Below are 24431 nucleotides of genomic sequence, written 5' to 3' on the forward strand. Positions count from 1 at the left end.
CATCCATCTATCCGTTCTCTTCCACTTATCCTTGTCAGGGTTGTCGGGGGACTGGAGCCTATTCCAGCTATTATAGAGCGAGAGGCGGGGTACACCCTGGACAGGTTGCCAGTCATTTGCTGGCCTAACACAGAGAGACAGACAACCATTCACACTCATGTTCACACCGAAGGGCAATTTATCAGTTAACCTAACCCCTCTAATTTCATGTCTTTGGGCTGTGGGAGGAAGCTGGAGTACTTGCAGAGAACCCGCACAAATACAGGACGTACAAACTCTACACAGAAAGGCCCTGGCCAGATGGTGCAGTCGAACGTTGCTGTGAGGCAACAGTACTAACTACTGCACCACTGTGTGCTGCCTAGGACTTAATAATGACGCCTTAAAAAATATGTAATTACATGTCAGCAACTCAGTGCATTTAAGCACAGAGACATAGTCAAGATAACCTGCAAATTGAGCAACAAACTGAAGAAGAAAAGTGATTTTAGTGACTTTCAATGTGGCATTCTTCTTGGTGCCAGATGGGCTGCTCTGAGTATTTCAGAAACTGCTGATCTGCTGGGATTTTCCCACTCAACTAACTCTAGGGTTTATAGAGAGCAGTCTAAAAAAAAGAAAATATCCAGTCTGTGGCAGTTCTGTAGGCTTGTTGATGCTAGAGGTCAGATGAGGATGACCAGATTCAGATTGCTTCAAGCTGATAGGAAGGCAACAGTAACTCAGACAACTGAACGTTACAACCAAAGTATGCAGAAGATAATCTCTGAACGTATAACCCTGACACAAATGGGCTTTGGCAGCAGAAGACCACGCTGGGTGCCACTAAAAATTTACACAGGATCTTTAAAACTGGACTGAAGACTGAACCCTCCCCCAACAAAACAAAAAACATTGCTTGTTGGATGAGTCTGTTTTGTGACATACAGGTAGTATTTGACCTAAACAACATGAAAGCATGGCTTCATCCTACCTTGTTTAAATGGTTTGTACTGGTAGTTGAGGTGTAATATGGTGGGGGATACTGAAGATACATAGCATAATGTATAATCAGGGATCATGCCTTAGAAAAATGGGACTTTTGCATCTATATTGCACATTTTACTCCACTACATTCAAGTCTTTTACTATTTGTAATCCGTGGCTGATTTGGTTATGTCTTATTCCAATAAATCAACACTCACCTTCTTGTTTTAATAACAGCCTCATCAGTGATAATGGGTAACCAGAATTACAACACAGGAGATTTATATAAATTATATAAAGATTTAACATCTTTCTTGAGCAAACAACAAACAAACAGCTCAACAGTAGTCCAATAAAATTAATTAAACCTAAAATATGTTTTTCAATTGTAAAATACTTAAGAGCAGGAACTAAACACCCTTAAGCACTGATTTGTTGGAGCACATCTAACACGGTTTAATAGGTTGTTGAACACAAAAAGTATGAGCTTCTCCAACAGTTTTAATGGAAACCTGGAATATAACCAGGCAGCTTGATCTAGATGACCTAAGAGGTCAAGCAGGTTTGCAGCTTAGGTGCACGTCAGGGAAATACTTTGATGCCAGATCATGTGTGAGGTGTTAAAAACAAAAATTTAAAATCTACTCTAAACAAAACTAAAAAAGTTAAATACTACTGTTAAAAAAAACAAAACTAAATATACATTCACCAATGGTTAGCACTGTTGCCACACAGCAAGAAGGTCCTGAGTTCAATTCCACCATCTGGCCGGGGTCTGCGTGGAGTTTGCATGTTCTCCCCGTGATTGTGTGGGTTCTCTCCAGGTACTCTGGCTTCCTCCCACAGTCCAAAGACATGCAGTTAGTGGCGTTAGGTTAATTGGAAACACTAAATTGCCCATATATGTGAATGCGGGAGTAAATGTGAGTGCGAATGTTTGTCTCTGTCTATGTGTTAGCCCTGTGATAGACTGGAGACCTGTCCAGGGTGAACCCTGCCTCTTGCCCAAAGACAGCTGGGATATGCTTCAGCGCCCCCCCGTGACCTTAAAAAGGATAAGTGGAAGCGATAGATGAATGAACATTCATCAAGTAAACATGATGTTGAATAAAATAAAAATATTTTGGAAATGTCCTTAATTTTACTCTTTTGCATTGTTCTGAACTCCAATTAGAAAAAGACTAACAAACTAACATAAATAAATGAAACGAATAGAAACATTCAAAAAATAAAATAAAATCTTAATGTGAATAAATGGGAAAAAAAACAACGTAAAATATGAAAATAATAACTGTGATAAACTGCTATAGTTCAGCGTGCTCACTATGTTATATACTGTAACAACAATAACGGGTACATGAAAAATGAAAACATTACTGGCTACATTTGAAGATGTTGCAATACTAACATTGTTCGCGATTGCGCTACCAGTGCATTATTTCCTTTGAACATAGTTAACAAGCCCCGCTAAACGCAGGGCATCAAAAAATTGGGTGAAACTCTTATTGTTCCTCTCCACGGAAATCTTTAGTAAAAGGCGAAAGATTTATACGATCTGAAGAGAAACAAGAGTGTACTAAATTATAGCAACACCGCAACAGGACCCCATTGACAACAAAGCCGTGTAAAGTGACGGTTCACTGGGAAAGAGCAGTTATAAATGACAAAGACCACTCATTGTCACACAATGCAGTAGTGAATAAAACAATATAAATGCACAGGGTAAGACTTTTAATGTGAACGCTGTAAGTTTATTCACATTAGATTAACCGTCAACAGTAAGCGCAATGCATGATGGGATTCCGTGGGGGTTTTCCGGGTTGTTAAAAAGTTAAAATCTAACGCAGAGCTCTTATTTATTCGCGTAAGATTTTTTTCCTATAATTGTTTTTACCTCGCAAAGCATGGTGAAGCATTGCGCTAATGTTTTTGAACGCTTTTAAATGTTTAACCGTATCATTTATTTTCGGAAGTCACGCCCCGTGTAAACGTAACCGTCGTGACGTCACGAATTTGTTCCTTATTCCACATTTCAAAGCTTTAGCTTTAGCTGTGTTGCCGCCATGTTGACTTTCGGATCCAGAACTGATGGGTTAAAGGGTGGAGCGTAAAGTTATCAGGTAACACACATACGTGTCTGCTAATGTGCGGGAAGTCACAGATTCGTTAAAGGCCAGAATTTCACTCACCAAAAACTCAAGCACAAACGTCTCGGATGCTCTGTGCCACACACACACAAAAACGTAGTTAAAACTGCTCCCACAGCCTATACAGTGAAAAGGTCCATTTTAACAAGGCCATGTATCAGGACACCTGTCAGTCAACCCTGACACGCCCCTACTCAGTCACCGCCCCACTCGGAGCAGTGATGTAGGGGGAAATCTGTAAAGCTGAACTCACAATTATGGAGACCACATCCCATTTTTGGGGACTGATTTTTCTATTGATTTTTTTTTAAAAATATAAAAGGGACAATGCACACTAGTTAATATGAGCAATTAGGATTTAGCCTAAGCTGCCCATCTGAAGTAATGCATTAAAAGCCAGTGCAGAATAAAATTAACTGTCAATAATAGCTCAATAACCGCTGAAATAATAAATAAATAAATAAATAAATAGACGAACAAACAATGTGAAACATCAAATCAAACCAATCACATGGCAGCAACTCAGTGCATTTAGGCATGTGGATGTATTCAAGATGAGCTGCTGAAGTTCAAACTGAGCATCAGAATGGGGGGGGGGGGGGGGGGGGGGAGTGATGTTGGTGTCTTTAAACTTTTAACTTGATTGTTGGTGTCAGATGGGCTCGTTGCAGTGTCTCAGAAACTGCTGATCTACTCGAAGTGTCCACGGTTTATAGAGAAAGCTGTGAAAAGGAATTAAAATAAATAAATAAGTAAAACAAGTGGCTTGATGATTCCAGAAATCAGAGGAGAATGTGCCAGGTGACAGAAGGGTGGCAGTATATGCAGAACAGAACATGTCAAATCTTAAAGCAGATGTGCTACAGCAGCAGAGGCCCACAGGGGGTGCCACTGCTTTCTGGAACTGGAGAGTGCACAATGCTATCATTTCAACATGGACCAAAATCTCCAAGGAATGTTTCCATCACTGTGTTGAATCTTTACCATAAAGAATTAAAGTAGCACTGAAGGCCAGAGTACAACTCAATACTAGTAAAGTATACCCAACATAATATTTGTATGAAATAAGAAAAAAAATAATGAAAAAAGTATTGAAGTACAGTGTCTGTGTGTAGAATTGGGTGACACGGTTAATTTACAAGATACAAAATCATCAATAGGAAAGAAGATAAAAACATCACAACATGCATTTAAAAAAATTATTTAGTTTCACTTGTGACTAAAACAGTGTGATTAAATAAGATACATTCAACAAAACATAAAAAAACCCCACTCACCTAATTATTATTATGTTAAAACAGTAACGCTACGTTATATTACTGCAATACTGATATATAGTACAAAGTACTATATATCAGTATTGTATAGTAAAGTATATCAGTATTATATAGTAAAAACTCCTTTGTCCCACACGCCATCAGACTGTTTAACTCCTCTCTGGAGGGGAGAGGGAGGGGAAACAGGAGGACAAAGGAGGGGGGAACAACTAAGCTGTAGTGCCTCTTCACCTCACTGTGCAATACCTTTGTGCAATACTTTTGTAAATAGTCAACGGTGCAAATAGACCTCAATACTTGAAATGTGCAATTCACTTGTATTTTTATTTTTATTCCTATTTATTCTATTTATCCCCTTCGTATATTTTATTTATATTTGTCTCTGTATTTATATTTATGTGTGTGTGTATATATATATAATATTCTGTAACTGTAACTTCTGTCGGTGCTGTGCTTTTGGAAACCGAATTTCCCAGAGGAACCCACCCGAGGGATTAATAAAGTTCTATCTTATCTTATCTTATCTTATCTTATCTTATCTTATCTTATCTTATCTTATCTTATCTTAAAGTAAGTCAAAGGCGTACTAAAGTACAGCACTTGGATAAAGTCCTGCTCTGAAAAAGCTGCAGGTGGTGCTGTTTACTGCAGGAGCTCATCTCAAAGCCCATACTGCAACTGTCTGAGATAGATACAGATTGGAGAAACAATTTAACCATCCACGGGCCAAAATAAAAAATTTATAGCCTTTATATCTCATCTGTAGTAGTTTTAACAGTCAAAAAACATCACATCACTTCATTTAAGTTTAATACCAGCAGCCACATCCTGGCTACTTTTAATACTTTACATATACATTCTTTTACAGAAACGAATTGACAATCACCAAAGCATTAAAACTAAATAATACATTATTACTACATTACATGCCTAATAACACGTGTAATCTGCATTTTAAAGGAGTGGTGTTGACTGTTGGATTGTTATTTGTAAGAACTGGTAGGCCTTGCATGTGCACCCAGAATCCATTACTATGTGTGCAGATAGCATTATTTAATCCTGTCATACCTATTGAGTTGTCTCATTATGTTCTATTGAAGCCTTGTCCTTATTTTTATAGATCGAGGCCAGAGTAACCCAAGCTTAAAGTGTTCATTAAGGTATTTTGTCACTTAGAAATAAAAATTAGGTAAGAGATTAAGTGGCTGTTAACCACAGGTTGCTTAGTTTATGTAAAAATGTAGTTTGTTGTTGTTTTGGTTTATGTGTTGAAATTGTTTTATGTGTATGTTTATGTGCTGTATATGAGTATATACTTATATATAGTTAAACATGTATGGATCATTCTGAATAAATTCTGAATATTGATTTGTAAGAAATGAAATTTGAATACGGGGCTAGAAACAGAAAAAGTGTAAATTTCATCCTAGATCGCACTGTTCAGTTCAGTTCAGTTCAGTTCATTTTTATTTCAAACATTTCAAACATGTGCCTTCACAATCATTACAAAATATCATTCCATTATTTGTTTGAAAAGGAGTAGGCTGAAGTATTTACTTATTTGTCCCTACCCCCTCAAGTTTTACCTCTCATTCATTTAATTTTTTTTTTGTCTTAAATTAAACAAACAACATATGAAACATATAAACATATGAAGTAAAACAAAACATAACATACATAAATCAAAAACAAGAAATTAGCAAGCCCCACCACAGTATAGTTTCTTTCATATGAAAAATACAGAATGTGTATATTTGCAGATACACAAGTTATGGAAAAACAACAAACCAAAACAAAACAAAAAAACAACCAAAAAAGAACCGCAACACCATTACCAGCAACATTACCATCCTGGGTTAACCCCGTTTTCTTCATTCTTATACTTATTTAAAATTAGGTTTTTATATTTTACTTTAAACTGTTTTATGTTTTGACTGTCTTTTATTTCTTCTGTTAGACTGTTCCATAATTTAACTCCTGCAATTGAGATTGACATAGTTCTTAAAGTTGTTCTAGCACTTTGTATTTTTAAATTCCATTTCCCTCTTAAGTTATACCCACCTTCTCTTTCTATGAACAATTTACAGATTTCTTTGGGAAGCAATTTATTTCTGACTTTATACATTATTTGCGCTGTTTTAAGCTTCACCAAGTCTTGGAATTTAATAGCTTGCATTTTGACAAAGAGTGCATTTGTATGGTCCCTGTACCCTACATTATTTATTAATCTAATGGCCCTTTTCTGTATTATAGTTATTGTTTGTGTGTTACTTTTGTATGTGTTTCCCCAGACCTCTACACAGTAGCTCATATATGGCAGTAGTAAAGCACAGTATAAAATGTGCAGTGCTTTCTGATCCAACATATGCTTTGCTTTTCCCAGGATGGCAATGCCCCGTGCCAATTTCCCCCGAACATAAGTAATGTGTGGCTTCCAACAGAGCTTGTGGTCAATGATCACCCCAAGAAATTTTATTTCATTTACTCTTTCTAAATATACATTGTCAACACATATTTCTACTGACTGACTGACTTACTCAAATGTGTGGTTATAATACCGGATCTTAACTGGAAGAGAACAGAATCAACTTGATTGTGGAGAAGATGTTTATGGTGCTGTTAAACAACGCTCTTATCTGAACCTTATCTGTTTGACTTGTAATAATCGGTAAATAACAGTCTCTTCCTTATCTGTTTGACTTGTAATAATCGGTAAATAGCAGTCTCTTCCTTATCTGTTTGACTTGTAATAATCGGTAAATAACAGTCTCTTCCTTATCTGTTTGACTTGTAATAATCGGTAAATAGCAGTCTCTTCCTTATCTGTTTGACTTGTAATAATCGGTAAATAACAGTCTCTTCCTTATCCCATTGCTTTTATTCTTGCCGTTGCAGCATTGCTGCAGATCTTACAGTCCTGGGTTTACTTACACTCCCTGGTACAGATTTAATATTTTGCTGTTGTGAAGGTTTTTCCATGTGTTCTTCTCTTGAATGTAGTCGTGGTTGGAATAGAAAACGACCCTGGTTTTAACATACTTGTCATAATAGTAGTTGGAGTATTTCTTGAATTCTTCACTCATGAATCCGTATGCATCCACCTGAAGATGAAGTAGTGAGAAATAAAAAGGGGACTGAATTACACTGAAATAATAAATGATAAAAATGACATAACTGCTTTTGGAATTAGTAAAACACCTGGGGAGCCACTTTAACAAGCCCAGTTTATTAGTTTATCTTTAACTCCTTCTTTAACAGCAACAGCTAATGTTAAATAAAAATATAAATATACCTTTATCTTCACTATCTTCTCTAATGATAATTATTACTTTTATCATTAGAGAAGTAACATATTAAAGGGAGAACAATTATGGAAATTCAAATTTTCACGATTTCAGGTTTTTTAAGAATTGGTTTCTGTTTGGTTTCATGGTATTTCTAGAGCTCAAAGAGCCAGTTCCCCCCTTTCTTTTTTCTCCTTTCACTACAGATACTTGTATTATCGTGTGGTCTTTAACTTACAATATTATGCACCTTGAGGCGACTGGCTTAGATCAGCATTCTTTTTGGATTTACACATCTGAATTCAACAAGTTGCAAGCAGATGTTACGTGAGCTATCACTGCTTTCCACCTCGCCTAGACAGCATAAAGCTGGTGCAAATGTATTTAGGCTGCATTTGAACCCAGGAGCTTCTTGCTGTGAGGCAACAGTGCAAATCACGGTGCAATCTGAGGATATCCTAGAGCTTTAAATATGCAGTTTATCAAATACAGTCGCTTGCAAAAGTATTTGGCTCCCTTGAACTTTTCCACATTTTGTCACATTACAGCCACAAACATGAATCAATTTTATTGGAATTCCACGTGAAAGACCAACACAAAGTGGTGTACACGTGAGAAGTGGAACGAAAATCATACATGATTCCAAACATTTGTTTACAAACATATAACTGAAAAGTGGGGTGTGTGTAATTATTCAGCCCCCTGAGTCAAAACTTTGTAGAACCACCTTTTGCTGCAATTACAGCTGCCAGTCTTTTAGGGTTTGTCTCTACCAGCTTTGCACATCTAGAGACTGAAATCTTTGCCCATTCTTCTTTGCAAAACAGCTCCAGCTCAGTCAGATTAGAGGGACAGCGCTTGTGAACAGCAGTTTTCAGATCTTGCCACAGATTCTCGATTGGATTTAGATCTGGACTTTGACTGGGCCGTTCTAACACATGGATATGTTTAGTTTTAAACCATTCCATTGTTGCCCTGGCTTTATGTTCAGGGTCATTGTCCTGCTGGAAGGTGAACCTCCGCCCCAGTCTCAAGTCTTTTGCAGACTCCAAGAGGTTTTCTTTCAAGATTGCCCTGTATTTGGCTCCATCCATCTTCCCATCAACTCTGACCAGCTTCCCTGTCCCTGCTGAAGAGAAGCACCCCCAGAGCATGATGCTGCCACCACCATATTTGACAGTGGGGATGGTGTGTTCAGAGTGATGTGCAGTGTTAGTTTTCCGCCACACATAGCGTTTTGCATTTTGGCCAGTGGCAAACTGCAAACGGGACTTCTTATGGTTTTCTGTTAACAATGGCTTTCTTCTTGCCACTCTTACATAAAGGCCGACTTTGTGCAGTGCACGACTAATAGTTGTCCTATGGACAGATTCCCCCACCTGAGCTGTAGATCTCTGCAGCTCGCTCAGAGTCACCATGGGCCTCTTGGCTGCATTTCTGATCAGCGCTCTCCTTGTTCGGCCTGTGAGTTTAGGTGGACGGCCTTGTCTTGGTAGTTGTGCCATACTCCTTCCATTTTGGAATAATCGCTTGAATTCGCTTAAATTTCTCAATAACTTTATCCCTGACCTGTCTGGTGTGTTCTTTGGACTTCATGGTGTTGTTGCTCCCAATATTCTCTTAGACAACCTCTGAGGCCGTCACAGAGCAGCTGTATTTGTACTGACATTAGATTACACACAGGTGCACTCTATTTAGTCATTAGCACTCATCAGGCAATGTTTATGGGCAGCTGACTGCACTCAGACCAAAGGGGGCTGAATAATTACGCACACCCCACTTTGCAGTTATTTATTTGTAAACAATGTTTGGAATCATGTATGATTTTCGTTCCACTTCTCACGTGTACACCACTTTGTATTGGTCTTTCACGTGGAATTCCAATAAAATTGATTCATGTTTGTGGCTGTAATGTGACAAAATGTGGAAAAGTTCAAGGGGGCCGAATACTTTTGCAAGCCACTGTATCCCTTAGCATTTCTATTCTTTGAATGTTTGCTTTGTCTCCTGTCCTGTCTTTCCATCTCTGAGTGAAGTTCTCACATTCTTTGCTGTCCTTGAGAAATAAAGAAACTGTACCTTTAACTAGCACTGATCACTGTGTGATAAGTCTTGGTTTTTGTTTTACTCTGAATTTTGGTCCATCTTTGAACCCTAACACAATTAGCCTGTTGTGAGAATGTAAAAAAGAAAAATCACCCCAAAAAAGGCCTTAAAAAAAGAAAACTCTTGACAATAGTAACACATCAGACTTTGGCTAACAGCTAATAAAAAGTGTCCAAAAAAAAAAGAAAGCTGTTAAGAGAAACTGCCAATAATTCAAAGTAAATGATAAAGTTACCATTGTGAAATTTATATAAATGCATGAAGCTCTTGAGTTGGGTCATGTTATAGACACTTGATGAATCTGTTTGACAAGTTTATTAAATAGCTGTGTAAAACAAGGTGTGACATCAGTTTTATCGATGCTGTCCAGCTGGTCTGTCTTCACACATTGGAACAGTTCAATAAAACTGGTGACACACCTTATTTTACAGTTTTAATTTAAACATCTTATCTTATTTTCCTAGGAGGGTACACAAAAAGTCAGTGTTCCTTCAGCTTATCCCTGACAGTGGTTCAGAGCTTTAATACAACTTTATTATATGATTGCTGGGAAGGTCTTTCCACGTTGAAATATGCTGCTAAAACAGTAATAAGATAGTTTGACGTTAATATGCTTTTAATACAAAGTTAATGTACACATGGTGTGTTGCATTCTTCCAAAGGTGTGGTTAGAAGTAGTTGTAATGTTAAGAAGTTAAAATCAAGTGTTAACTCACTGTGTCACAGGTGTGCAGAGCCAGGAAGAGAGTGAATGCTCCGTTGGTTGGTCTGACCCTCGCCCAGTATCTCTTATTCAGATTGGGTGACTTCAAGAACCTGTAATGCAATGATATAATAGGTTGTAGGACTGGCCTTAGCAACAATAACTTGAAGTAATAATTATTTTCTGTATTACTAACAGTCTCTCACTTTGTTGTGGAAGAATGTTTCTGTACAACATTGCTTAAGTTCAATATTTGTAGGCATTTGTTTATGCACAGGTGTCTTAATTTCTCACCTCACATTTCCATTGAGTTGTGGTCTGGACTTTGAATGGGACATTGCAGCACCTTGATTCCACAGCAATTCTGTTGTACGCTTGCTGCTTGATTTGGAATCATTGTCCTAGTAAATGACTCAGTTTGGCTGGCTTTAGTTGTTCTACAGGCGGCCTCACATTTGGCTGTAGAACACTTTGATATACAGACAAGTGTATGTTTAACTCTTCGACTATAAAATGTCCATTTGCTATGGCTAGAAAACAAGTCCAACTCATCATCTTTCCTCTCGCACTGTGGTTTCAGTCAATATGAGGCGTTTGAGCTGATATGCTGTATTTAAATGTGGTGCTGTGCATTATGGGCAGTCATTTCCACTTTGGGCTTATCTGTCCAAAGGACATTGTTCTAGAAGTCCTGCGGTTTGTTCAGATAGAACTCTTCAAACCTAAACAGTGCTGCATTTCTTTTTTAGAGAGTAGAGGCTTTTTCATTTTCCTCATTGTAATGTCATGATCTTTAACAATTAACATGCTAACTAAGACTGTTAGAATCTAAGGTGTAGCTATTGCGGTTTTTGCAATTTCTTTGACCATCACACACCCACTGTTGGGAAGACTGTAGCATGGTGTTAGCACACATCTGCATGGTCTGGAGCAATGACTGCAGAAAACTTCCCTTTGATTAGCAGAACCTGGCTGCTACTCACTCAATGTAAGCAGAAAGAACTGCAAAATGTCTGTTTGTATTTGTATACATATTGTTACAATGGGAAAAGTTAACTTGGACTATGCATAAAATCTGTACTTCAATATTGTTTGGATCATTTGATTAAAAAAAAAAAATCAAACATTATGGACCTTCAACTTATTTAACAACTTTTATCAACATTTTTTTTAATTTAACTTAACAACTTTTAATATTGTAATTAAGAGAAGGCTTTAAATAATTTAAGGCTTTAAATAAAATTAAAAAAAAATAGAATAAATAGTCTGCACTGTTTAAAAATAAATGTTCTGGAGTGGATGGTGAAAGAAGGCTGACCTGTTCCGCACATATCGGAGGAAATCCTGATGCAGAACGTAGAAGCGGCTCTCGTTGTACTGCCCTGAATAGTAGGTCCTTGGCCTGGGGGGGTTGAACAATAGGAGTAATGAAAGGATGATGAGATGTTTTAGTTTCTCAAATGCTATTAAATTTATTTGCTGGAGTGAACAGCTGGAAACATATGCTTATGTGCCTGCAGTGCATTTTAGACCAAAAAACTTTTACCTGAATATCAGTCTGAGTGTGCATGTATGACACAAAATTTAGATGGTCTGCAGAACAGCCGTGTAGTTATTAAAAAAAAGTGTGCATTTACTTAAGTGAAAGAAAAGTTTACACTTCTCCGTAGTAAACTATCTCAATTAATTGTCTGCAAATGAAATTTAATTGACATAAACAATTCTGCTTTAAAGAGTCTTTTAAATTCAAGTGGCAATACACGTCTTACGGTTTGACTTATCAGTATAAAGTAAATGTTGATTATTCCCCTAAAAGCTCACTTTCACCAAAATGAAGGCTTGATTTGCACAAACAGAAAGCAGATGTTTCTCAACAGTAACTGAACCGGCAAAATACTTAAAAAGTAAAAAAGCAAAGCAAAAAAGAAATGAAGTGGCTTATGGTGCTTTTCTTATCTGACCATCACTCAAACAATTTTCACAAATGTTTATATAGCACTTTACATGCATGTCTATTTCACCTACAATAAGACTAATTTAGAATCACCATCAACAGAATGCATGTTTTTGGACTGAGGGAACAGCAAGGGAATAACCACATGAGCACACAGAGAACACGGAAACTCCACAGAGGAAGGTCCCAGAAAGTTGTTTGAGCAAGAGATAAATGATTTGTAAAATTATTATTAAATTTAAGGCAAAACACTTATTACAAAGTTCTATTTTTTAAATGTACAGTTTTAATAGACACTTAATAAAATGTATGTTATAGCATTTGAATAAAAATGTCACAGATTCTGAATTTATTTTAATTTAACACCACAAAAAGCCATAAATACTGCAGCAGCACATAACATTTAGTTGATACTCACAGTCTTTTGCGGTATGGACCAGCAGAGACCTTTTCTCCTTTGAGAAGGCCCTCAAGCCATTGGTAATCCCTCATCCCCTCAGGAATCATCACATATTTTATACCCTGCCAGAAGGAAAATGAGGACAGAGAAGCCATCTTTACTCTAGTGAAATAAAACAAAAATCAAGGGCCAATGAAAAGCTTCATTACCTCATCATGAGGAGCAGCTTTGTATCCGTGTTTTTTAAGGATGTAACGAGATGAAGTGATGGAGTGGGCTGTGTGGACATACACCGATGTTTTGTTTCCTACATCTTCTTCAAAGCCCTTGGTGATGGCACCATTCATCCTGCCACACAGGCAGAAGCAGGTGTTGCAGATGTTAAGCTTGGCTTCAAATGTTTAAGCTTAGTAATTTGCTCAGATCAATTGAGAAGCAATCGTTGCTTTCATTTTGGGAGAATGGTTTTCTTGTGGAATCAACCACCTTCAGCAATACCACTGAAGTGTTGGCCCAAAACATTTCAGAACATACTCTTACTGAAACTTAATTCACTTAACACGCTTTCCATTCTGACTCTATGACGACACTGATGTTTGAAAGAGAACAATACATTTTGGAGTTTCTACACCACAAGCAGGTGAGCTATCAGATACAGTACCACATTTTTACCGTCAAAGAATTTGCTGATCAGCAACCGTTCTCATGTTTTTTTTATATCTTTTTTAGCGTTCTTATGTTTTAAAGCTAACTTTAGTAAAAGATACACCTTAATAGTTGATAGTGTTGTTCTGTTTGTCCTTTCCTACCGAAAAACATAATCATGCGCATCAATCTCTACACCCATTCTGGTGATTCAGAATCAAATAGGTTCTAGAAATCAGTGACGATACCCAGCCCTATATGAAAGTCACAGAGAAAGATAAAGCAGGGTATGCTTTACACTGCTTTATCTTTTCTACACTGGGCCTAGTGCCTGTCGAACAAAGCCAAGAGGTTTGCTTGGGGGTTTGTCTTACCGAAAAACGTAATCATGGCCATCGATCTCCACCCCCTTCTTTGAGCCGTTCAGGATTCCTCCAGTACCTACCACAGCACAGCGCACACAACCGTCACCACCGGGTTTTGGGAGGAGCAACGGCTCTTTTGGCTTTGGAATCAACTTCACTGACTTCATCACATCTGCAAACCAAAAGAAAAATTCAAAAATGTGTTTACTCTGAGTGCTGTAGTTCCAGCATAGTAATGTATCCTGTATATGAAAACAATGAAGCAAGATGAAGGCCATAACTCTTATTCATGCATTAACAGCTGTTTCTTCAGCTTTACCTGACTCACCTGCTCATGTTTACTAAAAGGGACGAGAGCTTTCAGTGAGCAAAACTAGAGTAAATTTGTTATGGTCTGTGTGGAGGGAGGCATGAAAGGACCTAAATTGCAGACTAAAACACAGAGGCCAAGCTGAAACTGAAAATGGTAGTTTTATTTGCTCCAGTGTTTAGCAATAAACTAAACTTGGTGATACAAAATAAACTTGTTAGGCTTGGCAAACAGACATATGAGGGAGGATGCAACACTGAACACAGGAAGGACTTAAATACAGACATGAGGTGATCAGGAGAAGTGGCAACACATGAGGAAACAGCTGACACACATGAACATAACGACGTCACAGGGGAAACTTAAAACTAAACTGGGGACCTCTTTCAAAATATAACAGGAAACATAATGAAATGCAGACAAGAACTTAAAGTTCATGTTGTCATGAACTGACCAGAGCTAGAACAAAAGTGCAACAAGAAAACCTGGAGCTCCTGAAGTAGTCCAAAACAAAAGACTATGAAAGGCACTTAGTCTGGGTTGACAAATCAAAAAACAACCTCAAACAAACAAACTTAAGATCTTTTATTTTTTTTTTATAGCTGCTCCCCTCATTCCTTGTGAACTCAGCTGTTGCTAACTTCATTGTTTTAGCCCCTTGTCAGCCAATCAGCATTCAACTAACACATGGGGTCATTAATGTAGAGCAACATGCAGCTAGGATTTTGGAGGACTGAAAGTGCTGGTTTGAAACCACTCTCAGAAAGCAAATACACACAGCTGGACACAAGCTTGGTACCATAAATTCACAGCAAGCCTGGGTTTGAATTCAGCCCTGGTCTTTCTGCGTAGAGTCTGCATATTGCAGGTGGTAACCTATAGCAACACCATGTGACCCTGAATTGGATAAGCATAGGAAAATGGATGGGGGAACATTGATTTGAGAAGTAGCCTCAAGTCGCCTATTCATGTGCCAAAAAGTTGCTTGAGGATGTGTCATAACAAAAGAAAATAGGTGTGTCACTAAAAGACCTACCGTCGTACTTGAACTCCATAAAACCGAAAGGATTGTTAAAATGTGAGAGCCGATTCCACTCGCTCATGTTGATGTTGTCCTTGTGTAGAAACAAACGTATGTTTGGAAGAAAAGCCTTCTTAAAGTTTTCATCGTCAGAGTTTCGCAGAGACTGGGCACATGCCTGAAAATCATAAAACTATTAAATACAGGAAATTAGCCAAAGACAGAATTTGCTGTGATATAATTATCCAACTCTATTAAATAACATCCTTGAATAATTCAAAACGGGGAGAACCAAATGACAGAAAAAATGTAATAAAGCAAGAGTAAAATAAGTGTTAGCATTAGCCATGTGCCAGATAGTTATTTTTAAACATCTGTATTGGTTTCAGCAGAGAATTTCATAATTGGTGCATCACTGCAGGAAAGAGTGAAGGCAGACATATGCGAAGCCACAAAGGTAGAAAAACAGCTCCACAAAATGAAAATAATGAATTTAAAGGGGGAAACAAGGTACATGTATAGGTCACAAGGAAAACGATTGACTGCTTGGCTGAGCAGAATTCAGTGCTGCCTATACCCAAACACAGAAAAGTTAGGAACTGCATTTATATTACTTCTCTCATATGCTCGTATGCTTACTGTCGGTCTAGGTGGTGCATCCTGGTTATAAACATCATCAAAATCCCACTGAGGAAGCTTTGTGAAATTTATTTTGTAGAGGATAGGCATAGGAGTCTCAGCCATGGCTCCGCGTGTAGGGGTTTTAGATTTTGTCACTGGGTTCATTTTTGTTGAAATAACTTTTGCTATGCCAGCTGTGGTACACACAAAAGGTGGTGCAGATGTCTTTTTGATTTTTCCCAAAAATGTAATGACACTGTCAAGAGAAAAATGTTCCCATTTGTGTCCATTTTTTCCTGAGAAAGTTGTCCTCCTGAATCAGGAATTAGGCAGAAATGCAACAGAGGTAACAAATGACAAACAAATAGCAAAGTACAAATAACAGAACTAGCAAATCAGTTCACAGTTCCCTTTTTAATGATTCTTTATATCAACACAAAATATTAAAAAACAAAGAAAAAAAACCCAACTGACCTTTTTGATAAATGTTCCTGTGACAGAATAAACACCAGAAAACCAACAGTTACAAAAACGAGCAAAGAAAAAATCCTGAACTTTTGGACCGCCATCACTGCTGAGTGAAGGCTTTGCTGTTTAATTAAAAAGAAAAGTATTTTCTCTTTCTTCTGAGATTTGCTCAGAGGTCGAAAAACCACCTGGAGTATTTAACAACTTGATGTGACTGCTGAGAATTCACAAAGACACAAGTGAGATAGCACTAGTTCAAGATGGCAGCCAACCAAACCAGTTGTGCGACTGCTGATTTTCACAAAGACACAAGTGAGATAGCACTAGTTCAAGATGGCAGCCAACCAAACCAGTTGTGCGACTGCTGATTTTCACAAAGACACAAGTAAGATAGCACTAGTTCAAGATAGTGGCCAACCAAACCGGTTGTGTGACTGCTGAGAGTTCACAAAGACACAAGTAAGATGGCACTAGTTTAAGATGACACCCGGTTTGACCGGTTTCGTGCGTGTGCGTATGCGCGTTCAGGTGTGCTACCCATACCACAGCCACTCTAGGTATGTCTTCAGGAGTATGCAGTCGGGGTCCTCAACGTAAAAAGCAACGCTGTGAAAACCCCGTAGATGGGACTGTATTTAAGTTAGAATATCAAGGCGCCGAAGGGTATGTGTATGCCATTAAATATACCGAAGGGGCAGTTGTGCTTAGTGTAGATTGTGGCGAGGGATTGTTTTGGGGGGAACCCCAAGTCATGTCTACTAAAAACTGGAAGCTCTTCCGCACCGTAGTGTGTGCGGACCTGGACAATGTGGGCTTCCCAGAGCTGCTGTATGTTTCCCAGTGGAACAGTGCATCAGGCCCTGAGCTTTACAGGGTTGAGGCTGATCGTTTCAATCGCAACCCTGACGACTTTATTTTTCTCAGTGTATGTGATGACAGGGATAGTCTTATTGCTTCCAGAGGGCTTGAAAACTGGAGGTTAAATCCTTACCCTCTAAACCTCGAAGAGCGCACAAGATAGTTTAACGACTTGTTTTTTATACAGTGGTGCGACTGGAGAGGTTTGTCGCGTCTGTTTAGCCAGATTGATGACGCGATCAAGAGGGACAGACTCAACACTGCGTACGAGAGTATTAGAAAACGCCTTGTTTTTGACGATCTGGCGAGTTGTCCGAAGACTGGTTTGCCTGCTACGCTGTGCAAACCTAAAATCATAAGACCTTCCGACAACTAAACAATAAACTGGTAGGTTTAATGTGCGGGTGTGTAGGGTTGCGTGTGTATCTATGTGACAAATTAAGAGCTTGTGGTTTTCATTTTACAGAGCATGACATGCAGTCGTGGGACCTGTCAGAGTCACCATCAACAGCGCTGCTAATCCCGACCCCCCAGACTCCACCACCTTCACCACAATGCTCGCAAGACCCCCTCATATCAGACCTGTGGGAGGAAACTGTAATCGACATCAAACTCGCAACTCTCCACCTGTTGATGTTGGCGTTGAATGAGTTTCTACAAGAGACATGTCACGGATGCCAAACAGGCCACCCCAGTCAGGTGCAACACAGCTGCTTGCAGGAATTGTCTGAGTATTTCTTCGACACCTACTATGATGATGTGATGATAAGGCTCCAGATTGACCGATTCATCCCAGCCATCCGGCTGTTTGTACGCTCATACACTGTAGATGGGACTGGAACACAAATCCGCAGAGTTGCAGAACACATCATGTGTGAACTGAGATCAGAGCGACATATAGTATGCGCCATTAATGACAACATTGCGCATGCATGATTGGAAACTACTGGGCTGGGAGACACCTGGTTTAATGTGTCCTGTTCAAGTATCCATTGTCTGTGTTTGTGTATGTGTGAAAATTAAATAAAAAGACGTGTTAACATCAACATCTTAGTCATTTGTGGTTTGTAAATCATGGAAAGCACATTGCATAAAATATATAATGATCCAGCCCATCCTGCGGGGTTGGCCAGTTTAAATAAGCTACGTATAGCGGCAGGGGAGGCATCAGGTGTAACACCTCCACTTTCTCAGGTCAAACATTATTTAGAACAAGACGACACTTACATACTCCATAAACCTGCGAGGATCCACTTCCCCAGAAATAGAGTATTGGTGACAGGGGTCGACAAACAGTTTCAAGCCGATCTGGTTGACATGTGTGAATATGTGGCAGATAATGATAATGTGAGATATCTGCTAACATGTATAGATGTATTCTCAAAATACGCATGGGTTAGATGCCTAACAAACAAGTCAGGGACTGCTGTATCAGCTGCTTTTGAGGATATACTTAGTGAGGGTAGGATCCCTGTGAAACTACAAACAGATGAAGGCAAAGAGTTTTATAATACAACCTTTAAACAGCTAATGAAGCGATATAATGTCAAGCATTTCTCAACAGCTAGCGAGGTTAAATGCAGTATTGTCGAGAGATTCAGTCGTAGCTTCAAGGGTAGAATGTGGAAGTACTTAACATCAGCCAACTCCCGGAGATATGTAGATGTCATACAAGATCTCCCACAAGCATATAACAATGCTTATCACAGATCTATCCAAATGGCTCCGGCAGAGGTGAATAAGGATAATGAGAAGTCGCTGTACAAAACGAGGCCTAAGAGGGACCTGCGCTTTAAATTTAATATTGGTGACACTGTACGAATATCAAAACTGAGAGGAAAGTTTCGAAAAGGATATGAGCAGACCTACACCAATGAGATTTTCACAGTCAAGGAACGTATAGGGAGACAGCCCCCAGTGTACAGACTAGCGGATCTAGCAGGAGAGGTATTGAAAGGGTCATTTTATGAGCCTGAGATACAACGTGTGGTTGTTGATGAAAACAAAACATTTAAAATTGAAAACATATTGGCTAGAAAAAAAGTGGGTCGGAAAAAGCAGGTGCTAGTGAAATGGCTAGGATGGCCCAACAGCTTTAATTCGTGGATTCCAGAAAAAGACATTGTTGAGGCGTAATTAACTCAGATGACGCGGCTCTACACACATTCATTCAACACTGAGCATAGACTGAGAAAGCATGAATAAAAAGAACAACAATGCAGGCTTCTATGTAAGCCTCTTCTCGAATGCTTCAGCACATGTTCACCCGGGTAATAAGATATCTAATTTTAGAACAAAGCTAGCAAAACCTATTGTTTTGGATCAGCCGTATGAGGTCGCTGTTATAGAGATACAGTACCCACGCATATGGCTGTCTTTTCCACAATCAGATTCGCAAGTGGAAATTCATGACCCAGTCAAAGATGGAACCATAGCCGTAACCATGATCGAACTGTCTGTGGGTCATTATACATCTGTGGAACAGATAATAAAATAATTTAATTTTAAATGTCAGCAGCACCAAGCCACTGGAGACATTAAAATGCAATACAACGCAGTTAGTAACCATGCCTGTGTTATGGGGCCTAGGGGGACTATTCTCACATTTAGAGGGAGACTGGCGAAAATCCTAGGATTCAAAACAGGAGACCCGTTTGTACTTCATTATAAAAACACATATGCCCCGCACCCCGCAGACATATGCGGGGGAAAATATAACATCTTTATTTATGCAGATATCGTTGATTACCAGCTTGTGGGTGACGCCCACGCGAGGCTATTAAGAGCTATAAATATTACAGACGATGACCGCCGCTTGCCTATTCTACAATTTGACAGTCCACACTACACACCTGTGTCAAAGACATTAATCGACGACAAAGAAATTGATTTGAAAGACGATTGAAATCAACACATACACTTTTTATACGGCAAGGTGTTTGTCAAGTTACACTTCCGACCGATAACCAAGCATTTTTGAAAAAAAAGGATGGCCGTCTACAACACTGATGACTCAAAATATGTAAAATACTACTTATCACAGGCTGGTGGAGAGCTCGGAGGGTATGTTGGGACCAGTAGGGGAGACCGGGGATAGTTGTAACATTTTTCACATTTCTGTCTGTAAATTGGAGCTCTTTTAAGGTAGTGGATTCAAAATGTAATGCAAAGTATTTACATGTCTCTGCTATTAAATAGTGCAGCTATTTTCTCTGCAGCACAATTACCCATTGCATGGTATGGCCTCAAACACGAAGAGTGAAATGTTACAATTAACCCCATAGTCTGGGTTAGTTGTAACATATCCTGGGGTGAAATGTAACACAATGAAATAAGGGTACTGACAAAACATTAACATGTAATCTTTTTTATTCAACACATGAATGCACTTACATCCATTTATGTAGCTATGTGTGTGTGTGTGTGACAGAATGCAGAAATCTAGCTTTTGAACATATTCCAGCCCCCCAAAAAAGACAAATTATGGAATTTTCTGCAACTGAATATTTCATTAATTTTGGTTGGTCTTCCTTGAGTTTGGCCTCATTGGCTCAGTGGGCATTATAACCTGCAACTCTTGCACCAATTTTGAACATAACAATGGAGCTGAAAAAATGTAGTTGTTCACCAGCATCGCAATTCCATTACTTTTTATCATGGCTTACCTTGGTGTGGTTTGCAAAGTGCTTCAGAAAGGTGAGGAAATCTGTTTCTTGCACCCATCCTGATTTATTTCCACTACCAGTACTTCCTGCTGGTCCATCTCTGACACAGTGGTCTGCATAATGTATGTGTGGGAACACAAACAGTGGAGGAATTGTGTTGCCAATGGCATTAACCGCATATACAAAAGCGACCAGTGAATCTCTCTTTGCTGATGTCGTTGCCCCAACTTGTTTAATATAAGTTAAAGTAATAGTGTGGTAAGTTGTAACATCTGCATTATTGTTACAACTAACCCAGACTGTTGCTGTTACAACTGACCCAGACTCCTATAGCCATGAACTAGCTAACATTACAGCCAACGGCTAAAACACTAGCACTAAAGACCCACACAGAATATATCCCCATAGACATACAAATAACATAATTTAAGTTTGATGAGTTTAGTTAAATTTAGTTAAATTGTCTGTGTTTGACGAAATGTGCTGATTTTTCACATGTGATAGCAGAACTGAATTGGGCATGCACAGGATGAGTCACATCATTTGAAACTTAGCCCTGATTGGAGAAATTGGAAGTGTTACAACTGACCCACGTTACAACTATCCCCGGTCTCCCCTACACAATATGGGTCAGGGCTGGGTGGGTTGTTCCGCAGCTTGTTTAGATTTGCTGTACCGCTGTTTAAAAAAGGAGTTAGCATAGTCAAACCACACCTAAAAACAGCCGCATCGGGCATAGTGTCTGATGTCATAACCAACATAACCAGACCCTCAACCACTAAGAGGGACGGTAACGGCTTGTATGTGTATGGTATATGCCCAAACCATCTAAGACCCCACCCCCAGGGCAGCTGTTGTCTAAAAAGCGTAAAACCACAAAACCTAGCAGGAGAGCCACCAAACGGACACCGCCACGCAGAGTGAAAAGACCCAGAACCAGTCGTTCAGAAAATGCAGTGTTTGACATATTCTAAATGGCACTGTTACACAGTCATTCTGGAGAATGTGTAAAAACAGAGCTGGACCTGTTTACTGTTCCCTACATACAGACTAGCATTGAGAAAAGTACATTTATCGAAATCCCACCTGTATCTGCAATCACTGATGGAGCGCCGATCGAGTTTTACATCTCATCGTCCGGTGAAGATTACCTGGATCTAAATGACTCATATATCTACATACGTGTGAGAATCACAAACGCTGATGGCTCAAACCTGGCTAGGGACGCTAATGTAGGATTTATTAATTATCCTGGATGCAGCATATTTAGTCAAGTCGATATTAATTTGGGAGACCGGCTCATTAGTCAATCATCCAACACATATCCATACAGAGGTGTGATAGAATGTCTTATCAATTATAATAAGGACACTTTAGACACACAGTTCAGCACTGGGTTATTCTGTAAGGATACATCATCACACATGAATGACACATCTATAGAAGGAGAGAAGACCTGTCGCTGAAATTTATGCGCTCTAAAGACAAATTTGCTCTCATGACAGCGGATGCCAATGCATACAGATTTAAAATTGTCTCAGCCAGTCTCTTTGTCAAGAAAGTTAGTGTATCACCGAGCGTCAGACTTGCACACAGCAAGGCATTGCACCATGCAAACGCAAAATACACGGTAGACAGAGTGTCTTTAAAGACCTTCTCCATACCTGCAGGGGCTAGAATATCAACAAATGACAATTTATTTATGGGTAGGTTACCTAAATTTGTCATCATTGCATTCATAGACAATGAAGCATACACAGGCTCCTACCAGCGTAATCCATTTCATTTTGAAAACTGCGATATAGAATTTATGTCTTTATATGCTGATAGTCAGGCTTATCCTGCTAAACCATTCCAGCCAAATTTCCAGAGAAAACACTATACCAGAGAATTTTACCAGCTGATACAAACCACAGGAAGACATTTAAAGGACAGATCCTTGGCCATAACACGTGCCGACTTTGGTAACGGCTACACTTTATTCTGTTTCAATCTGGAAGCTGACGAAGGACATTCAGGGAATGTGTCGTGAATTAAAACTGGGAACGTGAGATTGGAAACCCGTTTCAGAAATCCACTACCCCGTACAGTGAACCTCTTGTGTTATTCTGTATTTGATTCTAACATGAGACAAGTGCTCTTGGACTACTATTGAGACAAAAACGGTCATGAACACTATAGAACTATCAGCCGTGATCGGCAGCATTATCAATAAAAACACACATTTTCTAGGCGTGTTAGCCTATGATCAGCTAACCACTGAACGGCTTCAAAGACTCCCTGCTATGGGTATTGTAAACACCCACCTTCTACGATGCCCGGGGAACATTGGCTTGCTGTTTATATTTCGAGAGACAGACGCGGTTATTTTTTTGATAGTTTTGGTCACTCGTTAGACAGTTTTCCCCCAGCAATAAAGATGTTTCTTCTAAAAAACGGTTCCACTGTTTTATATTCAGGAAAACAAGTGCAGAACGAGTTCTCCATCACATGCGGTCAACATTGTGTATTTTTTTTAATATCATATACAAAATGGTGTATCTTATGCCAGTCTTCTTAACATGTATGGGTCTGATTTAATTTGTAATGATGCTATGGTGTCGATTTGTCAACAACATACAACCTGTTGCTGTATGCAGTGATTATGTGTGTGTGCAATGCGGATACTGACATGTACTAATGAGAATAATAAAAACAACATGAGAGCATGATTTAATCGAGACAATGGTATTTATTATCAAATCTCGTGTGTGTATATATACAGATTCACAACATACTTTGTTTAAACATAAATAAAAGAAATCAAACATTAACCAGTAATAAAAGACATAAAATATCAAATTCAAATTTCAAATTCAAATTTTATTTGTCATGTACACAGTCATACACAGTACGATATGCAGTGAAATGCTTAGACAACTGCTCGTGACCTAAAGAAAAAAAGAAAAGGCTATGAATAAGATAGGAAATAAATATGAAAATTAAAAAAGGGTAAATTTAACTAGGAAGGAATAAAATAAAAAATAAAAATGAAAGTTAAAAATGAAATAACTGTACAACACAAATTAGACACAAACTGTCGTCAGCAAACTTGATGATGGTGGTGGAGCTGGTAGTGGCCACACAGTCATATGTGTACAGAGAGTACAGCAGGGGGCTCAGAACACACCCCTGGGGGGCTCCAGTGCTGAGAGTGGTGGAGGCTAAGACATGTCCGCCCATCCTTACTGCCTGTGGTTTGCCAGTTAGGAAGTTGGAGATCCACTGACACATAGATGAGCTGAGTCCCAGATGCTCCAGCTTGGTAAATGGTAAATGGTAAATGGCCTGCATTTGTATAGCGCTTTTCTAGTCCATAGGACCCCAAAGCGCTTTACACTACATTCAGTCATTCACCCATTCACACACACATTCACACACTGGCGATAGCAAGCTACATTGTAGCCACAGCTGCCCTGGGGCGCACTGACAGAGGCGAGGCTGCCGGACACAGGCGCCACCGGGCCCTCTGACCACCACCAGTAGGCAAACATGGGGTTAGTATCTTGCCCAAGGATATTTGGCATGCAGCCAGGGTGCAGCCTGGGATCGAACCACCGACCTTCTGATTAGTGGCTGACCTTCTCTGCCACCTGAGCTAC

The 24431-nt window shown here is 39.1% G+C and overlaps 1 protein-coding gene, 1 non-coding gene and 1 pseudogene across 2 annotated transcripts; 1 reads left to right on the forward strand and 2 right to left on the reverse strand.

The window, feature by feature from the left end:
• Nucleotides 1–2426: 2426 nt before the first annotated feature.
• LOC147323618 (U5 spliceosomal RNA) lies at nucleotides 2427–2541 on the reverse strand. Its single transcript, XR_015130852.1, has one exon. It is a non-coding gene; the product is annotated as a U5 spliceosomal RNA (small nuclear RNA).
• Nucleotides 2542–4795: 2254 nt separating this feature from the next.
• On the reverse strand, nucleotides 4796–16472 carry LOC147323619 (alpha-N-acetylgalactosaminide alpha-2,6-sialyltransferase 1-like). The gene is made up of 9 exons (XM_086304093.1): nucleotides 16274–16472; nucleotides 15818–16112; nucleotides 15194–15356; nucleotides 13857–14019; nucleotides 13047–13185; nucleotides 12856–12959; nucleotides 11802–11885; nucleotides 10497–10596; nucleotides 4796–7491 (listed from the first exon to the last, which is right to left on the reverse strand). The coding sequence occupies exons 1-9, from the start codon at nucleotides 16366–16368 to the stop codon at nucleotides 7318–7320; spliced, it is 1317 nt and encodes a 438-aa protein (XP_086160219.1). The 5' UTR covers nucleotides 16369–16472; the 3' UTR covers nucleotides 4796–7317.
• Nucleotides 16473–16527: 55 nt separating this feature from the next.
• On the forward strand, nucleotides 16528–17501 carry LOC147323620 (uncharacterized; annotated as a pseudogene).
• The last annotated feature ends 6930 nt before the right edge of the window (nucleotides 17502–24431 follow it).

Source organism: Aulonocara sp. 'chitande type north' Nkhata Bay, linkage group LG8 (assembly GCF_057382095.1).
Source record: "Aulonocara sp. 'chitande type north' Nkhata Bay isolate Kocher_YH1m ecotype deep benthic linkage group LG8, A_spYH_male_GT1.1, whole genome shotgun sequence".
Classification (NCBI taxonomy): Eukaryota; Metazoa; Chordata; class Actinopteri; order Cichliformes; family Cichlidae; genus Aulonocara; species Aulonocara sp. 'chitande type north' Nkhata Bay.

Bases quoted from the DNA above. Each gene is read 5' to 3' on its own strand.
- LOC147323619 (XM_086304093.1), bottom strand. From the start codon at position 16,368: ATGGCGGTCCAAAAGTTCAGGATTTTTTCTTTGCTCGTTTTTGTAACT. The intron at 15,357-15,817 runs GTAAGCATACGA...TATGATTTTCAG, and splicing joins ATGCACCACCTAGACCGACA to GCATGTGCCCAGTCTCTGCG. The intron at 14,020-15,193 runs GTAGGTCTTTTA...TTTGGTTTGCAG, and splicing joins TATGGAGTTCAAGTACGACG to ATGTGATGAAGTCAGTGAAG.